Raw genomic sequence first — 24,144 nt, 5'->3', positions numbered from 1 at the left:
TTGAGAGTCTTCATATTTGTCTACTTGGGCTGGCTTTGCACTGTGAACCTTAGATGTCAGCCTTCTGAGTAGCTCGGTATAAACCACTAGTGCCTAGTCCCTCAGTTTAATATTTGAATGTGATATGAAGTAAGGTTTGAAGTTTACTTTTTTGTACAGTACTCTGAGCTTATAATTTTAGTCATCGTACTAAATCCTTGTCGTCATTCTCCTCCTCCTCCTTTTCTCTTCCTCCTATTTTTTTTTTTCCCTCCAGGATCTATTTGTCTTGCTGAGCTTTCATTCTTCCTTCCTCAGCTTCCCTGGGGCTGGAATTGAAGGCAAACATCACATTAGGAAAGCCATCTGCTAATCTTTTTTTTTTTTTTTTTTTTTTGCCAGTCCTCAGGGCCTGGGCACTATACCTGAGCATTTGCTTAAGGCTAGCACTCTACCACTTGAGCCACAGCACCACTTCCAGCTTTTTCTGCTTATTGAGGAATCATACTCGGCTTTGTGCTTTCTAGGCAAGCACCCTACCACTAAGCCACATTCCCAGCCCCTCCTAATCTTAAAGTATGGTTTTATAAAAGTCCTTCAGTTTTCCTGCTTAGCATATAGTCTTGTAAGGATTAGAAAGAATTTGTAGCAGCACCTCGTACAATGTCTAGAATACAATATTTAGTGATACATATGACTATTACTGGTAAAATTACATTTTTGTTAGTTTTTTCTTTGTGATAAGCTTGAACTCAGGGCCTGGGCTGTGCCTCTGAGCTCAAACCACAGCTCCATGTCGAGCTTTATATGGTTAATTGGAGGTCCCACAGACTTTACTGCCCATTCTGGCTTTGAACCATGATCCTTAGATCTTATAGCCTCCTGAGTATTGGCATTATAGATATGAACTCACCATTTCCAGCCAGAATATATTTGAACTAAAGTATTGCCTTCCATTGCCTACAGATTCAGAATGTATTACTAATTCACTGTGAGTTTCTACCCTGCTCGGAAATTCTGATAGTTTAACTTAGGAGGCTCAGTGGTAGAACACTGGTGGTCTAGCATGCTGTAAGTCCTAAGTTTCATCCCCAGCATTGTAAAAAAACAAACAAAAAGATTAGCCTTATAAGGAGTAAATTCTTTTTTTTTATTTTTTTATTTTTATTTTTATTTTATTTTTTATTTTTGGGTCCGGTCGTGGGGCCTGAACTCTGGGCCTGGGCACTGTCCCTCAGCTTTCAGCTCAAGGCTAGCGCTCTACCACTTGAGCCACAACACCACTTCCAGCTTTTTTTCTTTTTGTTTATGTGATGCTGGGGAATCGAACCCAGAGCCTCATGCATGCAAGGCAAGCGCTCTACCACTGAGCCACCTTCCCAGCCCCAAGGATTAAATTCTTAAAAATGTAATACTCAGCCGGGCGCTGGTGGCTCACGCCTGTAATCCTAGCTACTCAGAAGGCTGAGCTCTGAGGATCGAAGTTCAAAACCAGCCCGGGCAGGATAGACCGTGAGACTCCTATCTCCAATAAACCACCAGAAAACCGGAAGTGGCGCTGTAGCTCAAGTGGTAGAGAGCTCGCCTTGAGCTGAAGAGCTGAGGGACAGTGCCCAGGCCCAGAGTTCAAGCCCCACGGCCGACCAAAAAAAAAAAAAAAAAAAGTAATACTCCACATATTGCAACACAGCATCTTAAGAATGAATGACTAGTGTGTGCATTGTTGAGGTCAGGGCATGAGGTTGAAAGTAGAATTTAATTTCTGCTTTATCTACTAGGAGAGCCTGTGGACAAATCACTTCCTGTCTTTGATGTTCAATTTCTCTGTCTCTTCTACAGTCCTGATAGTAACATTAAATATTTTCTCAGTGTTAGCATTAAGTGCCTGGCCTTTGCAAATCCATCATCAGCATTGTGAATTCTATTTGTATAGAATACTTATTTATTTTCAGGATCGTCTAAAAGACATTGAAGATAATCTTGCTAAAGTAATGAAACTTGACAATGAAATTAAGGCCTTGGATAGTCGAAAAAAGCAAATGGAGAAAGATAACAATGAACTAGAACAGAAAATGGAAAAGGTTTGTGGTAGTAGAATTTTGTTTTACATAAAAATTTTTTATATGTTCTAACAGACTTAAACCAGTTTTGCTGCCTACATTTAGGGGAAAATATCTTGATGTTTATGTTACTTGTATGTGTATACTAATAAAGGTTTTGAAGATTTGGTTTGTAATTCATACCTCAAATTGACTATAATAGTACATTAAAGCTTTTGTTTGTAGGTTTTTTTTTGTTTTGTTTTTTTTTGGTGCTCATTCTGGGCCTTGGATTCAGGATGTTGTACTCTTGCCAGCTTTTCTTGTAATTCTTTTTTTTTTTTTGCTTATGTGGTGCTGAGGAATTGAACCCAGGGCCTCAGGCATGCAAGGCAAGTGCTCTACCACTGAGCCACCTTCCCAGCCCTTGCCAGCTTTTCTTTTTTTTTTTTTTTTTTCTTTCTTTTTTTCTTTTTCTTTTTTTTGCCAGTCCTGGGGCTTGAACTCAGGGCCTGGGCTCTGTTCCTGACCTTCTTTTGCTCAGTGCTACACTCTGCCACTTGAACCACAGTGTCACTTCCAGCTTTTTCTGTATATGTGGTACTGAGGAATCGAACCCAGGGCTTTGTGTATGCTAGACAAGCACTCTACCACTAAGCCACATTTCCAGCTCAAATGTATTTATGTATTTATTTATTTATGGCTATACTGGAGTTTGAGCTGAAGGTCCCCATGCTTGCTTGGCAGGCTCTGAGCCATATGCCTTTAGTTTGTTCAAGTTTTCTTACTGATAGCTGATACTCTACCATGTTAGCCACATCTCCATCCAATTCCAGCTTTTTGCTGGTTACTTGGAGATAATATTCTCTGGGATTTGTTTGTATGGTCTTGCTTTACACTAAGATCTTTTCAGTGTCATGAGCCACCAGCATCAGGCAGTAAAACTTTTTTCTTTTTTTTTGATTTGTTGTGGGGCTTGAACTCTGGGCCTGGGCGCTGTCCCTCAGCTCTTCAGCTCAAGGCTAGCGCTCTACAGAGACTTGAGCCACAGTGCCATTTCCGGCTTTTTTCTTTTTTCTTATGTGGTGCTGAGGAATCAAACCCAGGGCCTCATGCATGGAAGGCAAGTGCTCTACCACTGAGCCACCTTCCCAGCCCTACTTCCAGTTTTCTGGTAGTTAATTGGAGATAAGAGTCTCACAGATTTCCTGCCTGGGGTTGGCTTTGAACTGCAATCCTCAGATCTCAGCTTCCTTAGTAGCTAGGATTACAGGCGTGAGCCACCAGTGCCGGCAAATAAAACTTTTTATTTTGGTTTCATACAGGTTTTTCAAGGAAGTGATGAGCAACTGAATGAGTTATATTACAATCATCAGAAAACAGTAAGGGATAAAGAAAGGAAATTAATAGACTGCCAGCGTGAACTGGAAAAATTAAATAAAGAATCTAGGCTTCTCAATCAAGAAAAATCAGAACTACTTGTTGAACAGGGTAGGACAAATTATTTACTTTTTTTTTTTTCACTACTGTAATTTACATCTTCAGCCTGAATGAAGAATCTCTAAGGAATTAGACTGAAGGAAAAGAAAGCAAATCTCAAAAGGTTATGTTTAGTATGTTTCCATTTATCTAACAATTTTTTTGTGTTTTCTTTCTTTTTTGTGGGTGTTTTTGGTCAGTCATGGGGCTTGAACTCTGGGCCCACTTGAGCCACAGTACCACTTCCAATTTTCTGGTGGTTAATTGGAGATAAGAGTCTCACAGACTTTCCTGCTGACTTTGACATTTGATTTTTTTTTTTTTTTTTCTTTTGTCAGTAGTGGGGCCTGAACTCTGGGCCTGAGCACTGTCCTTCAGCTCTTCAGCTCAAGGCTAGCACTCTACCACTTGAGCCACAGCGCCACTTCCGGCTTTTTCTGCTTACGTGGCGCTGAGGAATCGAGCCCAGGGCCTCATGCATGCAAGGCAAGCACTCTACCACTGAGCCACCTTCCCAGCCCTTTCCTGCTGACTTTGAACCATGATCCTCAGATCTCAGCCTTCTGAGTAGCTAGGATTAGAGGTGTGAGCTACCAGCACCCAGACATACTGGTGTTTTGTTTTGTTTTTTTGTTTTGTCGTGGGGCCTGAACTCTGGACCTGGGCACTGTCCCTCAGCTCTTCAGCTCAAGGCTAGTGCTCTGCTACTTGAACTACAGTGCCACTTCCAGTTTTCTGAGTGGTTTATTAGAGATAAAGAGTCTCACTGGACTTTCCTGCCCAGGCTGGCTTTGAACCGTGATCTTCGATCTCAGCTTCCTGAGTGACTAGAATTACAGACGTGAGCCACCATTGCCCAGCTTGTATTTTTTTTTTTTATAGCTGCATGTGAATGTACATTAAAAAAAAAAAAGTCTATTGGATGTTGTAAAGAAATACTAGCACATTGTGTTTGGCTTTTAAGGTTCCTTTTACCACCACTACATTAAAAGGATAATATGCACAGTGTATTGTACATCCCAGCTCTTGTAATTTTGCAATACTTAACTATACTCAATTAACATTCTAAAGTATTAAAAGTGAAAAGAAGCTACTAAGCAAGCATTTATAGCAATAATATGAAATCTCCAATAATTGTTTTGACAGCATTGTAATTATTGTATTGCTTTCTATTTTATGTTTTTTACACCCACGACTTCAGAATTAAGTGCTTGTACACCAAATATTGCAATCACCTTTCTCTCTCTCTTTTTTTTTTTTTGGTCGATCATGGGGCTTGAACTCTGGGCTTGGGTGCTATCCCTACACTCTTCAGCTCAAGGCGAGCACTGTACCGCTGGAGCCAAAGCACCACTTTTGCTTTTTTGATGGTTAATTGGAGATAAGAGTCTCAGACTTTTCCGCCCAGGCTGGCTTTGAATCGTGATCCTCAGATCTCAGTCTCTTCAGTAGCTAGGATGACAGGCGTGAGCCAGCAGCGCCCCCAGCACCTTTCTCTTATTGTACATGTAATATAACAACCTATAGTTTTGGTGCTTAACAGTATTCCTTTTTTATATTTAATAAAAGATATTTATTTGAATAAAAAAAGTTAATTGGAAAGAATTGCTAAGTCTTTTTCTTTTTCTTTTTTTTTTTGGGTCCAGTCATGGGGCCTGAACTCGGCCTGGGCGCTGTCCCTCAGCTCTTCAGCTCAAGGCGAGCGCTCTACCACTTGAGCCACAGCGCCATTTCCGGCTTTTTTTCTTTTTGCTTTTGTGGTGCTGAGGAATCGAACCCAGGGCCTCAGGCATACAAGGCAAGCGCTCTACCACTGAGCCACCTTCCCAGCCCTTCCCCCCCTTTTTTTTTTAAACTATTTTTTTTTTTTGGTCTTTTTCTTTTTTGGTCCTGGGGATTGAACCCAGGATGTTGCACTTGCTAGGCAAGCGTTTTGTCACTGAGCTACATCCCCGTCCGTTTTTCTTTTTTTTAAAGGTCGTCTACAGCTGCAAGCAGATCGCCATCAAGAACACATACGATCTAGAGATTCATTAATTCAGACTTTGGCAACACAGCTAGAATTGGATGGCTTTGAGCGTGGGCCGTTCAGTGAACGACAGATTAAAAATTTTCAGAAACTTGTGAGAGAGAGACAAGAAAGGGAAGCAGAAACTGCCAGCCAACTGATGGTAAAGATTTTGAAATAAAAGATTTGCATGTTCTTTGTTTTGTTTTTGGGCCTGAACTTAAGGCCTAGGTTGTCTTTGAGCTTTTTTTGCTCAAGGATAGCAGTGGAGACACACCTCTTCCGACTTTTTTTTGGTTAATTGGAGATGAGTGTTAGAAACTTGCCTGCCCAGGCTGGCTTCAAACTGCACTACTCCTTTCTCAGCCTCCTGAGTAGCTAGTATTATAGGTCAGTCCCTGGCTCTGTTTTTTCCCTTTTTTTTTTGGCCAGTTCTGGGGCTTGAACTCAGGGCCTGGGCAATGTCCCTGAACTTCTTTTTCTCAAGGCTAGACCTTAACCACTTGAGCCACAGTGCCACTTCTGGCTTTTATTTTTTCTGTTTATATGGTACTGAGGAATCGAACCCAGGGCTTTATACATGCTAGGCAAGCACTCTACCACTAAGCCACATTCCCAGCCCCTCCATTTTCTTTTTGTCAGATTCTCATGAGTTTCAAAATTTTTGGGTGAGTCTACTTTGGCATATTTTTAGATTAATGTTAGGACAGAATCTGCTGTCAGGTAGGGAAAAAACCCTCTATGAAAGCAATTTTTTTTTTTCTTTTTTTTGGTCATGGGGCTTAAACTCAAGGCCTGGGCGCTGTCCTTCAGCTCTTCAGCTCAAGGCAAGCACTCTACCACTTGAGCTACAGTGCCACTCCTGGTTTTCTAGTGGTTTATTGGAGATAAGAGTTTCACGAACTTTCCTGCCCAGGCTGGCTTTGAATCGTGATCCTCAGATCTCAGCCTCCTGAGTAGCTAGGATTACAGGAGTGAGCCACCGGCGCCTGGTTTATGAAAGCAAAATTTTAAGTTTATATGGGTCAAAATATGAATAAAATCTAAAATCTATATTTTGTTTTAAATAAAAAATTTTTAAGGTTAATTACAAAGTTTGCTGGCTGTTAGTAGTTGTCTCTATTTTTTTTTTTTTTTCTGTCCTCAGGGCCTAGAGATCTCTAGGAACTCTTACTTCTTGAGTCACGTCCTCAGCAGTTTCTGCTCTAGCTTTATTTCATATAGGGTCTTGTTTTTTGCCTGGGCCAGCCTGGACTGTAATCTCTCTATTTATGCTTCTCACTGAGATGAAAGGTGCATACAACTATATCTGTTTTTTTATTGGTTGAAATGGGGGGGCCTTGTGAACGTCTTGTCAGGGCTGTCCTCAAATTTCTGTTTTCCCAGTCTCAGTCTTTCATGTAGCTGAGAGTATAGGTATAATCCATGCCCCTCAATTCTATGTGATACTTTTTACATTTAAAAGAAAAAAAACCCAAAGCTTTTTCCTGTGTTTTTTTCAGCATATGTATGTTACTAATACAATAAGAAACTTTGTTAATAAATTGCTTGGCAAAATATTTTCACATTCTTACATTATGTATTTAGAATGACTTGGCAGAAAAAGAAACTCAGAAGCAAAAACAGATAGATGAAATACGGGATAAGAAAACTGGACTGGGAAGAATAATTGAGTTAAAATCAGAAATCTTAAGCAAGAAGCAAAATGAACTGAAAAATGTGAAGTACGAGCTACAGCAGTTGGAAGGATCTTCAGACAGGATTCTTGAACTGGACCAGGAGCTCACAAAAACTGTAAGCTACTTAAGTAATCTAATCTTGAAGTATATGACGTTTAGACTCTTGTATTCTGAAGTATCTTTTTTTTTTTTTTTTGAAGTATCTTAACTATAACTAACCCTAATATTACAGTACCTTGACTGTAAGGTTGACTAAAATGTCAACCTTGTTTATTATCTCATGTAAAATAATCTTGTCTGAATATTTTAATCATCCATCTCTTGTTCTTAAAACTATGGATTGAAATTTAGAGTCATCTAAGAATTATTATTTTTTTTCTGCTGGTTGTGGGGCCTGAACTTTGGACCTGGGCACCAACCCTCAGCTCTTCAATTCAAGGCTAGCTCTCTACCACTTGAGCCACAGCCCCACTTCCGTTTTTTTCTGCTTATGCTGTGCTGAGGAATCGAACCCAGGGCCTCATGAATGTAAGGCAAGCATTCTACCACTGAGCCACTGTCCCAGCCCCTGAGGAATTGTTTTATATGTGTGTTGCTGATGTTTGAACTCAAGCGCCTCATGCTAAAAGCAGTTGCTGTTAGCACTGAGCTATACCTCCAATCCCCAGTTCCACCTAAGAAGCTTTTCAAAGATACATGTGCTCATATCTTAAAGCTTCAGACGTCCAAATCAAGATCTCTTGTGCTGTTCCAATCAACAAAACTAGGTGATTATCATGACTATCCTTAAGAACCACTTCCCTAAGAATAAAAGCAAGTATTTTCCCTTTAGATTCCACAGTGTTGTTTTTTTATGACTATTTTACCTTGTTTCCATTTTTCTGTGGTTAACTTCCTTAGCCAATCTCTTCAAGAATTTACTAGTTGTCTTCCTTCTAATTTGTTCTCTACCTTCACATCTCCATTTCCAAAGTAAGCATCCTAAAGCAATGACAGTTTTCTCTTAAATCCCATCTTGATCATTTAAGTAAACATTAGTTTTTCTCACTATTACAACACACATTTCTGCCAGTTTAGCATTGTCTCACATATTGTCTTGTTGGGAGACACCGTCAGGGGGAGCACATCACACTGTTTTTGTAATATCTACATGCGGGAAGTGGGTGTGTTAGATATTTAATAAATACTTAAATGTTGATTGAGAGTAGTCTACTAAAACTTGTTTTTTTCTGATTTCTCACTTTTTCTTTTTGACTCTTCTAGGATTACTTACTAGTTATCTTATTATAACCTAGTAAGATAAGGGTAAGAGTTTTCTCTCAAGAATTTTTTTTTTCTCTATTCATTCTCAGATGTAAGACTCCCACTGCACACACACACACTCATTTGGCTCCTCTTCCCTCTTCCTTCTCTCCTCTTTCCTCCTTTTCTCCCCTTTCTTCTTCTCTCCTCCTCAATTCCAGCTTTTTTTTTTTTTTTTTTTTTTTTGGGTCCAGTCGTGGGGCCTGAACTCGGCCTGGGCGCTATCCTTCAGCTCAAGGCTAATGCTCTGCTTTTTTTTTTTTTTTTTTAAGTCAGCTGTGGGGCTTGAACTCTGGTCCTGGGCACTGGCCCTGAGCTCTTCAACTCAAGGCTACCCTCTACTACTTGAGTCACAGTGCCACTTCCAGTTTTCTGGTGGTTAATTGGAGATGAGAGTCTCAAGGACTTTCCTGCCTTGGCTGGCTTTGAACCTTGATCCTCAGATCTCAGCCTCTTGAGTAGCTAGGATTACAGGCATAAGCCACCAGCACCTGGCTCTCTCAAGAATATTTATGTCTTTTCTCTTATTATATACAAGTCATAATGTTTTTATTTCTGAGTAGTAGTTAATTTTGCATATATTTTGTCCTTAGTTTTGGCTGAGAATATCTAAACCTGCACATTTGTTTGTATTGTTGATTAGGAACGTGAACTAAGCAAGGCTGAGAAAGACAGCAATGTAGAAACCCTGAAAACAGAAGTCATAAGCCTTCAAAATGAGAAGGCAGACCTAGACAGGACCTTGCGTAAACTGGACCAGGAGATGGAGCAGTTAAATCATCATACAACTACTCGCACCCAGATGGAGATGCTGTCCAAAGACAAAGTAGGATTTTCCTTTTGGTTCTAATTATACTGGCTGGCATTTAAAATAGTTTCTATAACGAAGTGTTGATTTGGTATTGGCTTTCCATTTAGAAGTAATTGATCTTAATATTCAAGTGACATACAGAGGGTTTCAGTTATATAAATCAGGCATGAGTACATATCTTAGGGGTTTTTTAAGTATACCTCTTAGTTTTTCCCTCCAGTCCCCACCCACAGTTCATTTTCAACATAGTGTCTACTGAGTACTACTGCTGCATTTGTTCACAAAATGTCTTGTCTTTCTTTCTTTCTTTCTTTTTTTTTTGTCTGTCATGGGGCTTAAACTCTGAGCCTGGGTGCTATCCCTCAGCTCTTCAGCTCAAGGCGAGTGCTCTACCACTTGAGCTACAATGCCACTTCCAGTTTTCTGAGTGGTTTATTGGAGATAAGAATCGAATGGACTTTCCTGCCTGGGCTGGCTTTGAACCGAAATCCTTAGATCTCAGTCTCCTGAGTTGCTAGGATTACAGGTGTGAGCCACCAGCCCTTGGCTTTTTTTTTTTTTTTTAAAGGTATGCTCACTGTGTTATAAGGTGACCTAGTTCCATATTCAAGTGATCCTCTGTCCCAGTCTTTCTAGTAGCTGAGATTATAGGGATATACCCAATGCCTGGTAAAACTTTACCTTTTTTAATCTCTCATATTAAGGTTTGAATTCAGGGCTTCATATTCACTAGGTTTGCTTGCTGTATGCCACTTGAGCAATATTTGAGTTTTTTGCTGGTTATTTTGCAGATGGAGTCTTTCCTGCTTGGGCTGGCTTCTGGTCTGGATTTCAACCTCCCAAATAGCTAAGATTACTACAGTCACTAGAGCCCAGCAAAACTTTTTTTTTTTTTTTTTCCAGTCCTGGGCTTGAACTCAGGCCTGGGCATTGTCCCCGAGCTTCATTTGCTCAAGGCTAGTACTACTTTACCACTTGAACCATAGCACTATTTCTGGCTTTTTCTTATATGTGGCAATGAGGAATCGAACCCAGGGCTTCATGCATGCTAGGCAAGCACTCTGCCACTAAGCCACATTCCCAGCCTCAAAACTTACTTTTTAATTACAAAAAGTTATTAATAGAGAAATACAAAAACATAACGTATGAATATTACTGTTAATTTGTTTTGTCTTCATCAGATTTTGAACTTAGTCTCAAGCTTGCTATGCAGGCAGGCACTCTACTACTGAGCCATGCTTCAGCCTTTTTTGCATTGCTTATTTTAAGAGAAAGTCTCATTTCCAGCCCGGCGCCGGTGGCTCACGCCTGTAATCCTAGCTACTCAGGAGGCTGAGATCTGAGGGTTGTGTTCAAAGCCATCCCGGGCAGGAAAGACCGTGAGACTCCTATCTCCAATAAATCACTAGAAAACCGGAAGTAGCACTGTAGCTCAAGTGGTAGAGTGCTCGCCTTGAGCTGAAGAGCTGAAGGACAGCGCCCAGGCCCAGAATTCAAGTCCCACCACCGACCAAAATAAAAACAAGGGGGTGGGGGGGAGCTGAGAAGGTGGCTCAGTGGTAGAGTGCTTACCTTGCGTGCGTGAGGTCCTGGGTTTGATTCCTCAGCACCACATAAGCAAAAAGAAAAAAAAAAGCTGGAAGTGGCACTGTGGCTCAAGTAGTAGAGCGATAGCCTTGAGCTGAAGAGCTGAGGGACAGTGCCCAGAGCCATAGTTCTGGCCCCATGACCGGACCCCCCCCCCCCCCCAAAAAAAAAAAAAAGGTCTCATTTCCTACATGGGCCACAATTTGCCTATTTTAGGCTTATTATCATAGCTAGAATAACAGGTGTGTGCCAGTGTGCCTAGCTCTCAGTTGAGAAGTGGGGTGGGGGGGCAGGTAAATTTCATCAACTTCTCTGTCATGCCTGGTCTCTAAATACAACGCACCCAATCTCAGTCTCCCAGATATTAATGATAACAGGCATGAACTAGGTGGTAGGTGGGGGATTTGAATTAGGCAGAACACACTTTCAGCCTCATTTTTTTCTGTATCACACTTTTTCTACCAGGCTAGTCTGGACCATGATCCTTCTAATTATGCTTCTGCAGTAGCAGAGATGTCAGGTATAGGCCACCATGCACAGCATTTGTTTTATTGTTTTTAATAGGGTCTTTTAAGCTTCTTTGTCAGGGTGGTCTTGAACCATGGACCTCCTGGTCTCTCTATCCTAAATAGTTATGGGTACAAGTCTTAATGCTTTAACTATTGCTTTAACTTTTTTTGTGTGACATTCCTGGGGCTTGAACTCAGGGCTTGAATGCTGTCCCTACTCAAAGTTAGTGCTCTGCCACGTGAGCCTCAGCTCCACTTCTGGCTTTTTTTTGGTGCTTAATTGGAGATAAGTCTCATGGATTTTAATGTCCGGCTAGCATTCAACCCTGATCCTCAGATCTCAGTCTCCTTAGTGGCTAGGATTATAGGCATGAGCCACCAACTCCCAGATGCTTTCACATTTTTTCCTCCTAACATTTGTGGGGCTTGAATTTAGGGCCTGGGTACTGTCCCTGAGACTCTTGTGCCTTAAGGCTAATGCTCTACTGTTTGAGCCACAGCACCACTTCCAGTTTTTGAGTAGTTAATTGGAGATAAGAGTCTCATGGGGGGGCTGGGAAGGTGGCTCAGTGGTAGAGCGCTTGCCTTGCATGCATGAGGCCCTGGGTTCGATTCCTCAGCACTACATAAGCAAAAAGAAAAAAAGCCGGAAGTGGCGCTGTGGCTCAAGTGGTAGAGGGCTAGCCTTGAGCTGAAGAGCTGAGGGACAACACCCAGGCCCAGAGTTCAGGCCCCACAACCAGACCCCTCCACACACACACACCAAAAAAAAAAAAAAAAAAGAGTCTCATGGGGATTTTTCTGCCAAGGCTGGCTTTAAACTGTGATCCTCAGATTTCAACCTCTTGAGTATCTAGGATTACAGGTATGAGCCACTGGTGGGTTTGAACTCTGAGCCTAGGTGCTGTCCCTCAGCTTTTCAGCTCAAGGCTAGCGCTCTACCACTTGAGCCACAGTGCCACTTCCAGTTTTCTGGTGGTTTATTGGAGATCAGAGTTTCACAGACTTTCCTACCCAGATCCTCAGATTTCAGCCTCCTGAGTAGTAGGCATGAGCCACCAGCTTCTGGCTTGCTTTAACTTTTAAGATACAAAAATTTTGAATTTTTGTAGATTTAGGATTATTCTTTTGGCCTAAAAATAATGCCTTATGCCAACATGATAGATTTTTTAAAAATTTCATCTTGCATTTTCATAGTTTTTAAATCAAGAATTTCAATTAGTGTGTGTGTGTGTAGTGAGAGAGAGAGAGAGAGAGAGAGAGATACAGGCTGTATTTTTACCATTATGTGTGGGGGGGTGTTGTTATTTTATCTATAGGCTGACAAAGATGAACAAATCAGAAAAATAAAATCTAGGCACAGTGATGAACTAACTGCACTGTTGGGGTATTTTCCTAACAAAAAACAACTTGAAGACTGGCTTCATAGTAAATCAAAGGAAATTAATCAGACCAGGGACAGACTTGCCAAATTGAAGTAAGTAGTTACACTGTTACCATGGTAAAGGAAATGTTACTTTATGTTTTCTTTGTAGCCTTAATTATGTTTAAGGTAGTTCATTGTCCGTATATGCATACAGTGTGCCTTCATCCGATTCACCCCATCCGTCACCCCCTCATCCATCCTTCCCAAACTGATCTCAATAAACATTATTGTATTTCCCACGTTCATAAAATATTTTGACCATATGCACCCTCTTTCACCTTCTCTGTTTGACCTCTGTTCAGTTTCTCTTCCACAAGTACCCATGCCCCAGATAGTATGTTTCACCTTTTATTTTTGTTAGAATTTATATTAATCAAGGGGCTTTATTGTGGCATTTCATATATGTATGTGCCATAGTTTAATCAGATTGATTCTCCTGTACTCTCACTTTCCCTAACTCCTTACCCCCAATGTTTGGTTTTGCCATCACCATAGATTCATATGTGTTTTATTTTTAATTGGTTTGAAACAAGTTTCTTTTGTGAAATATTGTCTTATTATTGACCTGTTGTTTGCATTTTAAGTTAAATTGTAATTAGTAAGTGGTGGAGCCTCCTAGCCCTTAAAAGTTTGTAGATTTAAGATGTTTAATTTTTTTAATTTTTGTGACTAAAGTATTTAAAATGTGATTAGTATATTCAGAGGTTGACTTAGACTAATGGTTTTTGTCTAAAAATTTCAGATTTTGAAAAGGATAGTGGATTTGACTATGGCTGCTTTAAATTTGTGGGGGTATTTTTGTTTCTGTGTTTTGAGACCACACCTAAGGTGCTGGTGGCTCACATCTGTAACCCTAGCTATACTCAAGAGGCTAAGATCTGAAGATCCCAGTTCAAAGCCAGCCTGGGCAGGAAAGTCTGTGATACTCTGATCTCCAGTTAACCACAAAAATTCAGAAGTGCAACTGTGGCTCAAGTGGCAGAGCAGTAGCTTTGGGTAAAAATACTCAGGGAACAGCTTCCAGGCCATGAGTTCAAGCCCCAGAACTGGGGCATCCCATTCTTTTGACATTTGTTTGATTATAGTTGTTTGTTTGTCACCATATCCAGCTCAGATTTGTTTCTTGCAGGAAAATCTGTTTTTGTTTTTGTCAGTTGCAAGACCTGAACTTGGGGCCTGAGCACTGTCTCTGAGCTTTCTTGCTCAAGGCTAGCTACCACTTTGAGCCACGGAGCCAAGTCTGATTTTTCAAGGCGAGTGCTCTTACCACTTGAGCCACAGCATTATTTTCGGGTATTCTGGTGCTTAATTGGAGATAAGAGTCTCACCGGGACTTTTCTTCCCAGACTGGCCACAAATCTATCTTCAGATTTCAGCTTCCTGAGTAGCTAGGAGTATAGGCATGTGTCACTGGTGCTTGGCTGGAAGATTTTTTAGGGAATACAGTATTAGAGTTTGAAGTTCAGGAAACTGGGAGTTATATAAGGGAAATTCAGTCATTATTATATGTCATGTCACTTTGAGAGTCACACAGAGAAGAGAAAGGAGTTAGACTCCTTGGAGTCACTAATGTTAAACATATTGGTAGTCTGGGAGTAGGTCAGGAGAAGGATTGGTAGTTAGTATCCAAGGGGTACATTATGGTTGGAAGTGTAGAGTATTGCAGTGACTTCTAAAGAAAGTATTTAGAGGACTGGGATGTGGCTCAAGGGCTCTGTTAGCAGAAAGTATCTAATTGTCAGTAACACTGAAAGGAAGGCAGGAAGTCAGAAGGCAGGGAAGGAAAATTAATGACTAAATGAATTTGAGCTGGGGTTAAAGCTCAGTAGTATAGTAATATGATTATCATGCTTGAAGCCCTTAGTGTAATCCCCAGAAAACAGACATACAGATTTAGAAGAGAATCTGGTCAGATCAAATCCTTAGGATTCGTTGACAGAATTTCTCTTATATCTGCCTACTCAAATTTATCTTAGGTTTTAAAATACCCATGTTTCTTTTTATTATAGCAAGGAACTAGCATCAGCTGAGCAAAATAAAAATCATATAAGTAATGAACTAAAAAGAAAAGAAGAGAAGTTGTGCAGTTATGAAGACAAAATGTTTGATGTTTGTGGTAGCCAAGATTTTGAAAGTGATTTAGACAGGCTTAAAGAGGAAATTGAAAAATCCTCCAAACAGCGAGGTAAGTTGCATTATCAAGAATTTTGACTCTTGAATTTCATTCACACGTAACTGTTAATGGGAGATTTTATATAGTTTTTTTTTTTTTTTGTCGGTCGTGGGGCTTGAACTCTGTGCCTGGGCGTTGTCCCTCAGCTCTTCAACTCAAGGCGAGCGCTCTACCACTTGAGCTACAGCGCCACTTCCTAATGGGAGATTTTAAAACCTTGTTATAAAATGCAACTATATGGCTTGTGTTCACTTTGTAGTTGTGTAACATAGTGTTTCTAGGCAATTATTGAAACTTCCTAAGTTTATAGATGCATCCTCTATAAAATGAAAACAACTACCAACCAGGTATTAAAGAGAGGCAAATGATATTTTTTTTTTTTGGGTCCGGTCGTGGGGCCTGAACTCTGGGCCTGGGCGCTGTCCCTCAGCTCTTCAGCTCAAGGCTAGCGCTCTACCACTTGAGCCACAGCGCCACTTCCGGCTTTTTTCTTTTTGCTTATGTGGTGCTGAGGCATCGAACCCCAGGGCCTCATAGCATGCAAGGCAAGCGCTCTACCACTGAGCCACATTCCCAGCCCCAGGCAAATGATATTTTATGTGTAAAAAATGATATTTTATGTGTGCTTTTTGAAAACAGTGTCTAGATATAAAAAGCTCTCAATAAATGGCATGTTACACTCTCTGTATGTTACCAAAAAACAATTTTACAAATCTGAATATCATGCTCTTTCCTTTGGATGACTTAAATATCAGATGATTTTATTTGTAATATATTTATAAAACAAGAATATATTGTTTGTGGAAGAAAATGTATATTTTTGTGACTGGAAGTTTTATTTTCTTAAAATAGCCATGCTGGCTGGAGCCACAGCAGTTTATTCCCAGTTCATTACTCAGCTGACAGATGAAAACCAGTCCTGCTGCCCTGTCTGTCAGAGAGTTTTTCAGACAGAGGCTGAACTACAAGACGTCATTAGTGATTTGCAGTCTAAGTTGCGACTTGCTCCAGATAAACTCAAGTCAACGGAATCAGAACTAAAGAAGAAAGAACGACGTCGTGATGAAATGCTGGGGCTTGTGCCCATGAGGTAAGACTGGGGTTTCTGAAGTGCTCTGTGTGTGCGCGTGCGCCTGAGACTTGCTTTGAGGGCATAAATTATGACAGATTTAGAATTGTTCCTTGATAGGTTTTCTAAATTCAACAAAAGTATGAAAAACTCTTCCAAAAGCATTTAAAAAAAAAATTTTTTTTTTTGGGTCCAGTCATGGGGCCTGAACTCTGGGCCTGGGCGCTGTCCCTCAGCTCTTCAGCTCAAGGCTAGCGCTCTACCACTTGAGCCACAGCGCCACTTCTGGCTTTTTTCTTATGTGGTGCTGAGGAATCGAACCCAGGGCCTCGAGCATGCAAGGCAAGTGCTCTACCACTGAGCCACCTTCCCAGCCCCGCATTTAAAAATATTTTTATGTCTTTCCTACTTCCAAAAAAAACTGAGATAAGATGTGCTGCTTTGTGCAGGCAGCCTCTTGTAGTCTGGTAGTCCTGCCTCCTGGTGTTCACATAGTTGTTTTAGGAATGGTTTGTGTAACTTTAAATAGAACAGAAGGGCTGGGAATGTGGCTTAGTGGTAGGGTGCTCGGCTAATATGCATGAAGCCCTGGGTTGGATTCCTCAGTACCACATAAACAGAAAAAGCCAGAAGTGACTCTGTGGCTCAAGTGGCAGAGGTGCTAGCACAGAGAATCTCAGGGACAGTGCCCAGGCCCTGAGTTCAAGCCCAGGACTGGCAAAAAATAAAAAATAGGACAGAAGTGATTGCATGTCCTGTCCAAGATTAAGAAACCTTAGTATGCCATACTCTGAGCAATCCTGTGGAGAATTTCATATAGGGAGAACCTGAGGCCTTTGAACAAGTGAGCTTGGAAGCAGATTTCATAGTCTTGAGATGACCTCAACCTCATTTGACAGCTGGACTGAAACTTCGTGAGAGATCTAGTGTCAGCGCACATCTCTAAATCTTAGTATCTGTGAGAAATAGTGCTTTCGTTCGAAGTTGTTTTGGGGTATCTTGTTATACAATAGATAACTAGTAAAAAGCATCAAGTAAAAATAAGATTATTGGGGCCACAGAGACTATGATGAGGAGATAGAGCAGCAGCTTGATAGTGGGGGAAAAAGAGTAAGGCAATATCTTGAAAAGAAAAAGATCAAAGCTCATACTTGAAGTTGACAGTGCACACAGAAGAGTCCTCAAGTTTTTGGTTGTCATCTCTGTATCCTGCAGCGAGAGAGAGAAGCTTATTTTGGTAGATGTGAACTTAGGACCTTGCTCTTGTTAGGTGAGCACTTTACCACTTGAGCCACCCCATATACTTTTGCTTTTAATGTTTTTCAGGTAGGGTCTTGCTTTTTTTTTATGGGCAGTCTTATAGTTTTAACTCAGGGCTTTGGACTTGCTAAGCAATTACTCTGCCACTTGAGTCTGTCTCCACCATATTTTTGCTTAGGGTCTCGATTTTGCACAGGCTGGCTTGGACTCAGTCCTCGTATTTATAGCTGGGATGACAGGCACACCACATTGTCCCCAGCTTTTTTTCTGTTGAGATGGAGTCTTTCAAACTTTTTTCCCCTGGCTGGCCTGAAACTACAATCCCCTATATTCCAGCTTCCCATGTAGCCATGATGACAGGCACACAACCACTGTGCCCAGGCGTTGGTTGGGATGGCATCTCTTGAGCTTTTTGCTTGGGCTAGTCTTGAACTGTAATCTTTCAGTCTTAATCTCCCAAGTAGCTAGGAGATCTGGGTCTTGCAGTTTTGCTTAGGTTAGCCTCAGACTACCATCGTCCTACCTTGACCTCCCAAGCTACTTCAAGTAGCTGGGATTATGCATCTGACTTATTTTTGTAACAATCTCACTGATACTATTTGCCTAGGTTAGCACTGAACTATGGTTCTCCTTATGTTTCCCATATAATAAATGTCACAAAAATGGGAAAACCAAAGAATCTTAATTGATCTCAGTAGCCAGTTCTCTGGAACAGATTTCTTTTTTTTTGGGTCCGGTCGTGGGGCCTGAACTCTGGCCTGGGCACTGTCCCTCAGCTCTTCAGCTCTAGGCTAGCGCTCTACCACTTGAGCCACAGCGCTACTTCCGTCTTTTTTCTTTTCTGCTTATGTGGTGCTGAGGAATTGAACCCAGGGCCTCGAGCATGCAAGGCAAGCGCTCTACCACTGAGCTACCTTCCCAGTCCCTGGGAGAAATTTCTTTTTTTTTTTTTAATTTAATTTAATTTTATTTGAGAACATACTGTACAGAGGGGTTACAATTACATGGGCAGGATACTGCATACATTTCTTACCAAGCATTGCAGCCTCCTCCTTTGTTTACCCTTCACCTCCCTTCCCAGCCTCCCCCCTCCCCCCCAGCTGGGAGAAATTTCTTGACTCCTTCCTTCCTTCCTTCCTTCCTTCCTTCCTTCCTTCCTTCCTTCCTTCCTTCCTTCCTTCCTTCCTTCCTTCCTTCCTACCTTCCTTCCTTCCTTCCTTCCTTCCTTCCTTCCTTCCTTCCTTCCTTCCTTCCTTCCTTCCTTCCTTCCTTCCTTCCTTCCTTCCTCCCTCCCTCCCTTCCTCTCTCTCTCTTTTTTTCTTTTTTTTTTTGGGGGGGGGGGGGTCCGGTCGTGGGGCCTGAACTCTGGGCCTGGGCGCTGTCCCACAGCTCTTCAGCTCAAGGCTAGCTCTACCACTTGAGTCACAGCGCCACTTCCGGGTTTTTTCTTTTTGCTTATGTGGTGCTGAGGAATTGAACCCAGGGCCTCAGGCATGCAAGGCAAGCACTCTACCACTGAGCCAACTTCCCAGCCCCCTTTTCTTTTTTTTTTTGATACCAGTACAGGGGGTTGAACTTAGGAGCTCCTGGGTCTTGTCCCTTAGTTTTTTCATTCAAAGCTAGCACTCTCCACTTGAGCTCTAGCTCTACTTGTAGTGTTTTTGTAGATAATTGCAGGTAAGAGTCTCATGGATATTTCTGCCTGGGCTAATTTAAACAGAGATTCTCAGATCTTAGCCTCCTAAGTAGCTAGGATCACAGGCATGAGCCACTGGCACTCAGCTTGCTGTTTTTGAAAGAGAACAATATTTTAACATCTTAGAGTTAAAAGAAGGCATCAAAACCTATATACCGCAGTGGTGAAGGATATATGTTTATGAGAATACATGATATGACTCAGCTGTCTCTAATGGCATGTGTGCACAATTTTTAAGCTGCTGCTGTAGCTTGGTTGTTCATCCCACATCCTACACTTAAGCTGGGTTTCTGGGGGATGGCAGCACTTCTCACAGTGGGGCCTATAGCCACTACCCATCTGCACAAACTCCTTATAGTTTCTCTTTCCCTCCCTCCCTCCCTCCCTCCCTCCCTCCCTCCCTCCCTCCCTCCCTTCCTTTCTTCCTTCCTTCCCTCCCTCTCTCCCTTCCTCCCTCCGTCTGTCTTTCTTTCTATCTTTCTTTCTTCCTTTCTTTCATCGGTCGTGGAGCCTGAACTCTGGGCCTGGGCACTGTCCCTCAGCTCTTCAGCTCAAGACTAGACTCTACCACTTAAGCCACAGAGCCATTTCTGCCTTTTTCTGCTTTATATGGTGCTGAGGGATCAAACCCAGGGCCTCATGCATGCAAGGCAAGCACTCTACCACTGAGCCACCTTCCCAGGCCCTCTCTTTTCTTACCCTTTCCCCTCTCAGAATCTGTTGCTTATTCTTATTCATAGAATTTAAATGGTAAATGTTCTCAATCCACCATTTTGCTCCCCTCTCTGCTTTGATTCGCCCTTTATGAACCAGGTGAGTATGATGAATATGATCAGTCAACTGGTAGACTTAATTTCTCAGTTTGACAAACACCCCAGTAGTAATTATTCCAAAAAAAAATTGTCAATGGGTGCTAAAATCAGTGGGAAAAACTTTTAAGGAGCAGGATATTTATATGTTCTCAAGATATTTTTAATTATACAGAAATACAATAACTTTATTTTTAAAATGCCATTTTTTGTGTGTGTTGGTTTTATCTTGGAGATGATTGTACTATGGCTTGAAATCAAGATGTCACGCTCTGGCTCCGCTTTCTGGCTCTCAGCAATATTCTTTCACTTTTTGTTGCTTAACTGGAGATGGATCTTGCAGACTTTTCTACTTGTGCTGGCTTTGAACTTCAGATCTCCAGGTCTCTGTCTCCTGAGTAGCAAAGATAACAGATGTCAACCACTGGCAGATAGATTGTTTTTATGTGTTTTCTCCAAAGGCAAAGCATAATTGATTTGAAGGAGAAGGAAATACCAGACTTAAGAAATAGACTTCAGAATGTCAATAGAGACATACAGCGTCTAAAGAATGATATAGAAGAGCAAGAAACTCTTTTGGGTACAATAATACCTGAAGAAGAAAGCGCTAAAGTATGTTTGACAGATGTTACAATCATGGAGAGGTTCCAGGCAAGTTTATTTTAAAGCAGAAGAAAATTGGTTTAGTCATTTTATCTTTGTTTACCTTATTAGAGTTTCACTTTAAGCAAAGGTAATACAGTAGGTTTCTTAGATAAAATAACTTCTATTTTTTTCCTCCTATTTTTTTTAATGTTCTATTAAGATGGAACTAAAAGATGTTGAAAGAAAAATTGCACAACAAGCAGCTAAGCTACAAGGAATAGACTTGGATCGAACTGTTCAACAAGTAAACCAGGAAAAACAAGAAAAACAACACAAATTAGATACAGGTAGTATAGTCTTTTTCCTTTTTATCCATAAAGATTTCAACATTGCCAGTACATGCTTTTTATAGTGAATTTCATGCATAGTTCATGAACAAAAAGCTTCCTTTCTTCCAGTCCCAGTATATTCTTAATCTTCCCTCAAAAGCATTTCTACTCCTTTTTTTTTTTTTACTTTGTGCACAGCAGATATATGGGATGTTTGGAGACATTGCAGATGAGTTCTTTCTCAGTCATACCTACTTTCCCAGTGAACTTTTATAAGTGATTGGCTAGGAAGGTCCAGCAAGCCTCCTGGGACTGGAGGGGTTCTGTCCCACTCTTGTGGGCCCACTGAAATTTAGCCTTCATGAGTTTCATAGCTCTATAAAACTTAACTGGGCAATTCCAGTCATCCTTAGTGTTTCCTTAGATTAATCCCTATGTCTATATTTTTGTGTAGTTTCCAGTAAGATTGAATTGAATCGTAAGCTCATACAGGACCAGCAAGAACAAATTCAACACCTAAAAAGTATGACAAACGAGCTTAAGTCAGAAAAACTTCAGATAGCCACTAATTTACAACGTCGTCAGCAACTGGAAGAGCAGACGGTGGAATTATCCACTGAAGTTCAATCTTTACACAGAGAAATCAAGGTAAAAATACTCTAATCATGTTTGTTTTTTAAGTGGTTCATATACGTGAAATCTTCTGAACTGATGTGGCCAAAGCTATAATTATTGTGAGGATCAAATGAAAATAGTATAATCTTGTGTGTGGTTTCTGAGTAACAGAATGTGTACTAGTAAGTAAAGATCCTGAAAGGAGGATCTTGGCTATGGTAAAGAACCAAGTGCCTGGCTAAGTATGAACTTCATATTATTGGAGGTGTCTGGTGGGGGGGGTAGATAACCATATAAGTATTCTACTCCTGTAGATGGTTTGTGTTATCTGCAACTACTGTGTTCAGTGGGCTCTCAATGTCACAGAACTCTTTCCTCTTGATTCCAGATGTATTCTCAGACTCTTACCAGGACAGCGAGCAGGCCTTAGTTGCCACATGTACTGGAATGCATTTTGAGAGGTCACATCTAAAATTCATTAAATTTAAGATTCATCCAGTTAAACTTACGAAGTGTTTTACCCAAGTTTTCATGATTATACTCATTTAGTAAGAACTAAATAAATTTCCAAGCCTAGTTAATTACTGTACGTTTCCTTCCTTCCTTCCTTCCTTCCTTCCTTCCTTCCTTCCTTCCTTCCTTCCTTCCTTCCTTCCTTCCTTCCTTCCTTCCTTCCTTGTCTGTCTGTCTTTCCTTTCTTTCTTCCCTTCCTTTCTATCCCTCCCTCCCTCCCTGCTTGCTTGCTTGCTTTCTTTTTTGCCTGTCCTGGAGCTTGAACTCAGGGCCTGGGTGCTCTTCCTGAGGTTCTTTTGCTCAAGGCTAGTACTCTCCCATTTGAGCCACAGCACTACTTCAGGCTTTTTTGGTAATTTATTGGAGATAAGTGTCTCATAAACTTTCTTGCTTGGCCTGGCTTCAGCCCAAGATCTTTAGACCTCAACTTCCTGAGTAGCTATGATTACAGGGATGAATCATTGGCATCCATTGTATTTCAGGATCTTAAGGTGCTTGAGGATCATTGTTTTGAGCAAAAGATATATACAAATGTCAAAGAGACATTACAAGCCTAAACAATGAGAACTGCTGATCTGTAAAATAAATTAAAAGCCCCTTCCTTCCAGAATAGATGTGAATATACCCGTATAAACATACCAGTATTAGTTACCTTAAAATACTGTTAACATACCAAGCTTAAGGACAGATGTGTTGTTTTTCTTGTTTTCCTGGTTTACTTGTTGAACAGTTCGATCCAAGTCTGTTCCTTGTAGTTTAGCTGTTTGTTACAGTTTTTCTTCCAACATCTTCTAGTTCCATCTTGATAGAACATAAAAAAATTAGAAGAGGAAAAAATAGAAGTTATTTTTTATAAGAAACCTACTGTATTACCTTTAGATGTGATTTTTTTTAAGCTTGCTCCATCATATGCCCATCTGTAAGAGAATTCTGGACTGAATGAGCCTTCCTACCTATAATTTGATTGTATTAAACTCATGAAAATTCATACTCAACAGCACATAAGCCTAGACTTAGAATCAAATCAGAAATGGAGATGGTATTGTATAGTGATTAAGACAATGAAGACATAGCCGGGTGCCGGTGGCTCATGCCTGTAATCCTACCTACTCAGGAGGTTGAGATCTGAGGATCACAGTTCAAAGCCAGCCCAGGCAGGAGAGTCTGTGAGACTCTTATCTCCAATAAACCACTCGAAAACCGGAAAACCGGAAGTGGCGCTGTGGCTCAAGTGGTAGAGCGCTCGCCTTGAGCTGAAGAGCACAGGGACAGCACCCAAGCCCAGAATTCAAGCCCTACGACCAACCAAAAAAAAAAAAAAAAAAGACAATGAAGACATTGAACTATGTGCCAATGGCTCACACACTACTCAGGAGGCTGAGATCTGAGAATTGAGGTTTGAAGCCAGCCCAGTCAGAAAAGTCTTAAAGATTCTGCCTCCAGTTAACTAGTAAAACTGGACCAGCGGTATGGCTTAAGTAGTAGAGCACTATTCTTGAGCCTGAGTTTGAGCCCCCTGGTACTATATCTCACACACACACACACACACACACACACACACACACACACACACACACACACACACACACACACACACACACACACACACACACACACACACACACACACACACACACACACACACACACACACACACACACACACACACACACACGAGATAGTGAACTGTGGAGCTAGAGTGGTTAGAATCTTGTATGACCTTAGAGAAGACTTGGTTCACACACACACACACACACACACACACACGAGATAGTGAACTGTGGAGCTAGAGTGGTTAGAATCTTGTATGACCTTAGAGAAGACTTGGTTCCTTTGAAATATGAGGGTGAAAATAATAGGAGCTTGCTCACAGGATTTTCAAAATAAGTAGATGACTTAACTCTAAAGCCTGGCACCTGAAATATGTGTGACACCTAAAATAAGATAATGGAATATTATATAAAATTTGATGTATTTTCTATTTTTAGGATGCAAAGGAACAGATAAACCCTTTAGAAACCACATTAGAAAAATTCCAGCAAGAAAAAGAAGAAATAATCAACAAAAAATACTCCAGCAATAAAACAGCACAGGACAAAGTAAGATTTCACTTAAGTATTTACTTCTCAGGTATTTATATTAAGTTTATTTATATATCCCTCCCCCCCTTTTTTTCCACTGTCATGGGGCTTGAACTCTGGGCCTAGGTGCTATCCCTGAGCTCTTTTGCTCAAGACTAGCGCTCTACCACTTTGAGCCAACCACCACTTCCGGTT

At 41.0% G+C, this 24,144-nt stretch overlaps 1 protein-coding gene across 1 annotated transcript in view; it reads left to right on the top strand.

Moving 5' to 3' along the window:
- The window catches only part of Rad50 (RAD50 double strand break repair protein), a 68,916-nt gene that overhangs the window by 17,437 nt on the left and 27,335 nt on the right, over positions 1 to 24,144 (top strand). Inside the window, exons 6-17 of the mRNA XM_042688854.1 lie at positions 1,932 to 2,060; positions 3,344 to 3,509; positions 5,475 to 5,668; positions 7,093 to 7,299; positions 9,130 to 9,312; positions 12,713 to 12,870; positions 14,829 to 15,004; positions 15,845 to 16,082; positions 20,288 to 20,477; positions 20,632 to 20,758; positions 21,195 to 21,388; positions 23,857 to 23,967. Of these exons, the coding sequence (XP_042544788.1) occupies positions 1,932 to 2,060; positions 3,344 to 3,509; positions 5,475 to 5,668; positions 7,093 to 7,299; positions 9,130 to 9,312; positions 12,713 to 12,870; positions 14,829 to 15,004; positions 15,845 to 16,082; positions 20,288 to 20,477; positions 20,632 to 20,758; positions 21,195 to 21,388; positions 23,857 to 23,967 (2,073 nt within the window). The remainder of the gene's footprint in view (positions 1 to 1,931; positions 2,061 to 3,343; positions 3,510 to 5,474; positions 5,669 to 7,092; positions 7,300 to 9,129; positions 9,313 to 12,712; positions 12,871 to 14,828; positions 15,005 to 15,844; positions 16,083 to 20,287; positions 20,478 to 20,631; positions 20,759 to 21,194; positions 21,389 to 23,856; positions 23,968 to 24,144) is intronic.

This window comes from Dipodomys spectabilis, unplaced genomic scaffold, assembly GCF_019054845.1.
Source record: "Dipodomys spectabilis isolate Male_0828 unplaced genomic scaffold, ASM1905484v1 ptg000119l, whole genome shotgun sequence".
Lineage (NCBI taxonomy): Eukaryota > Metazoa > Chordata > Mammalia > Rodentia > Heteromyidae > Dipodomys > Dipodomys spectabilis.
The sequence above is the reverse complement of the archived record's forward strand: the minus strand, read 5'-3'. Positions and strand labels throughout refer to the sequence as shown.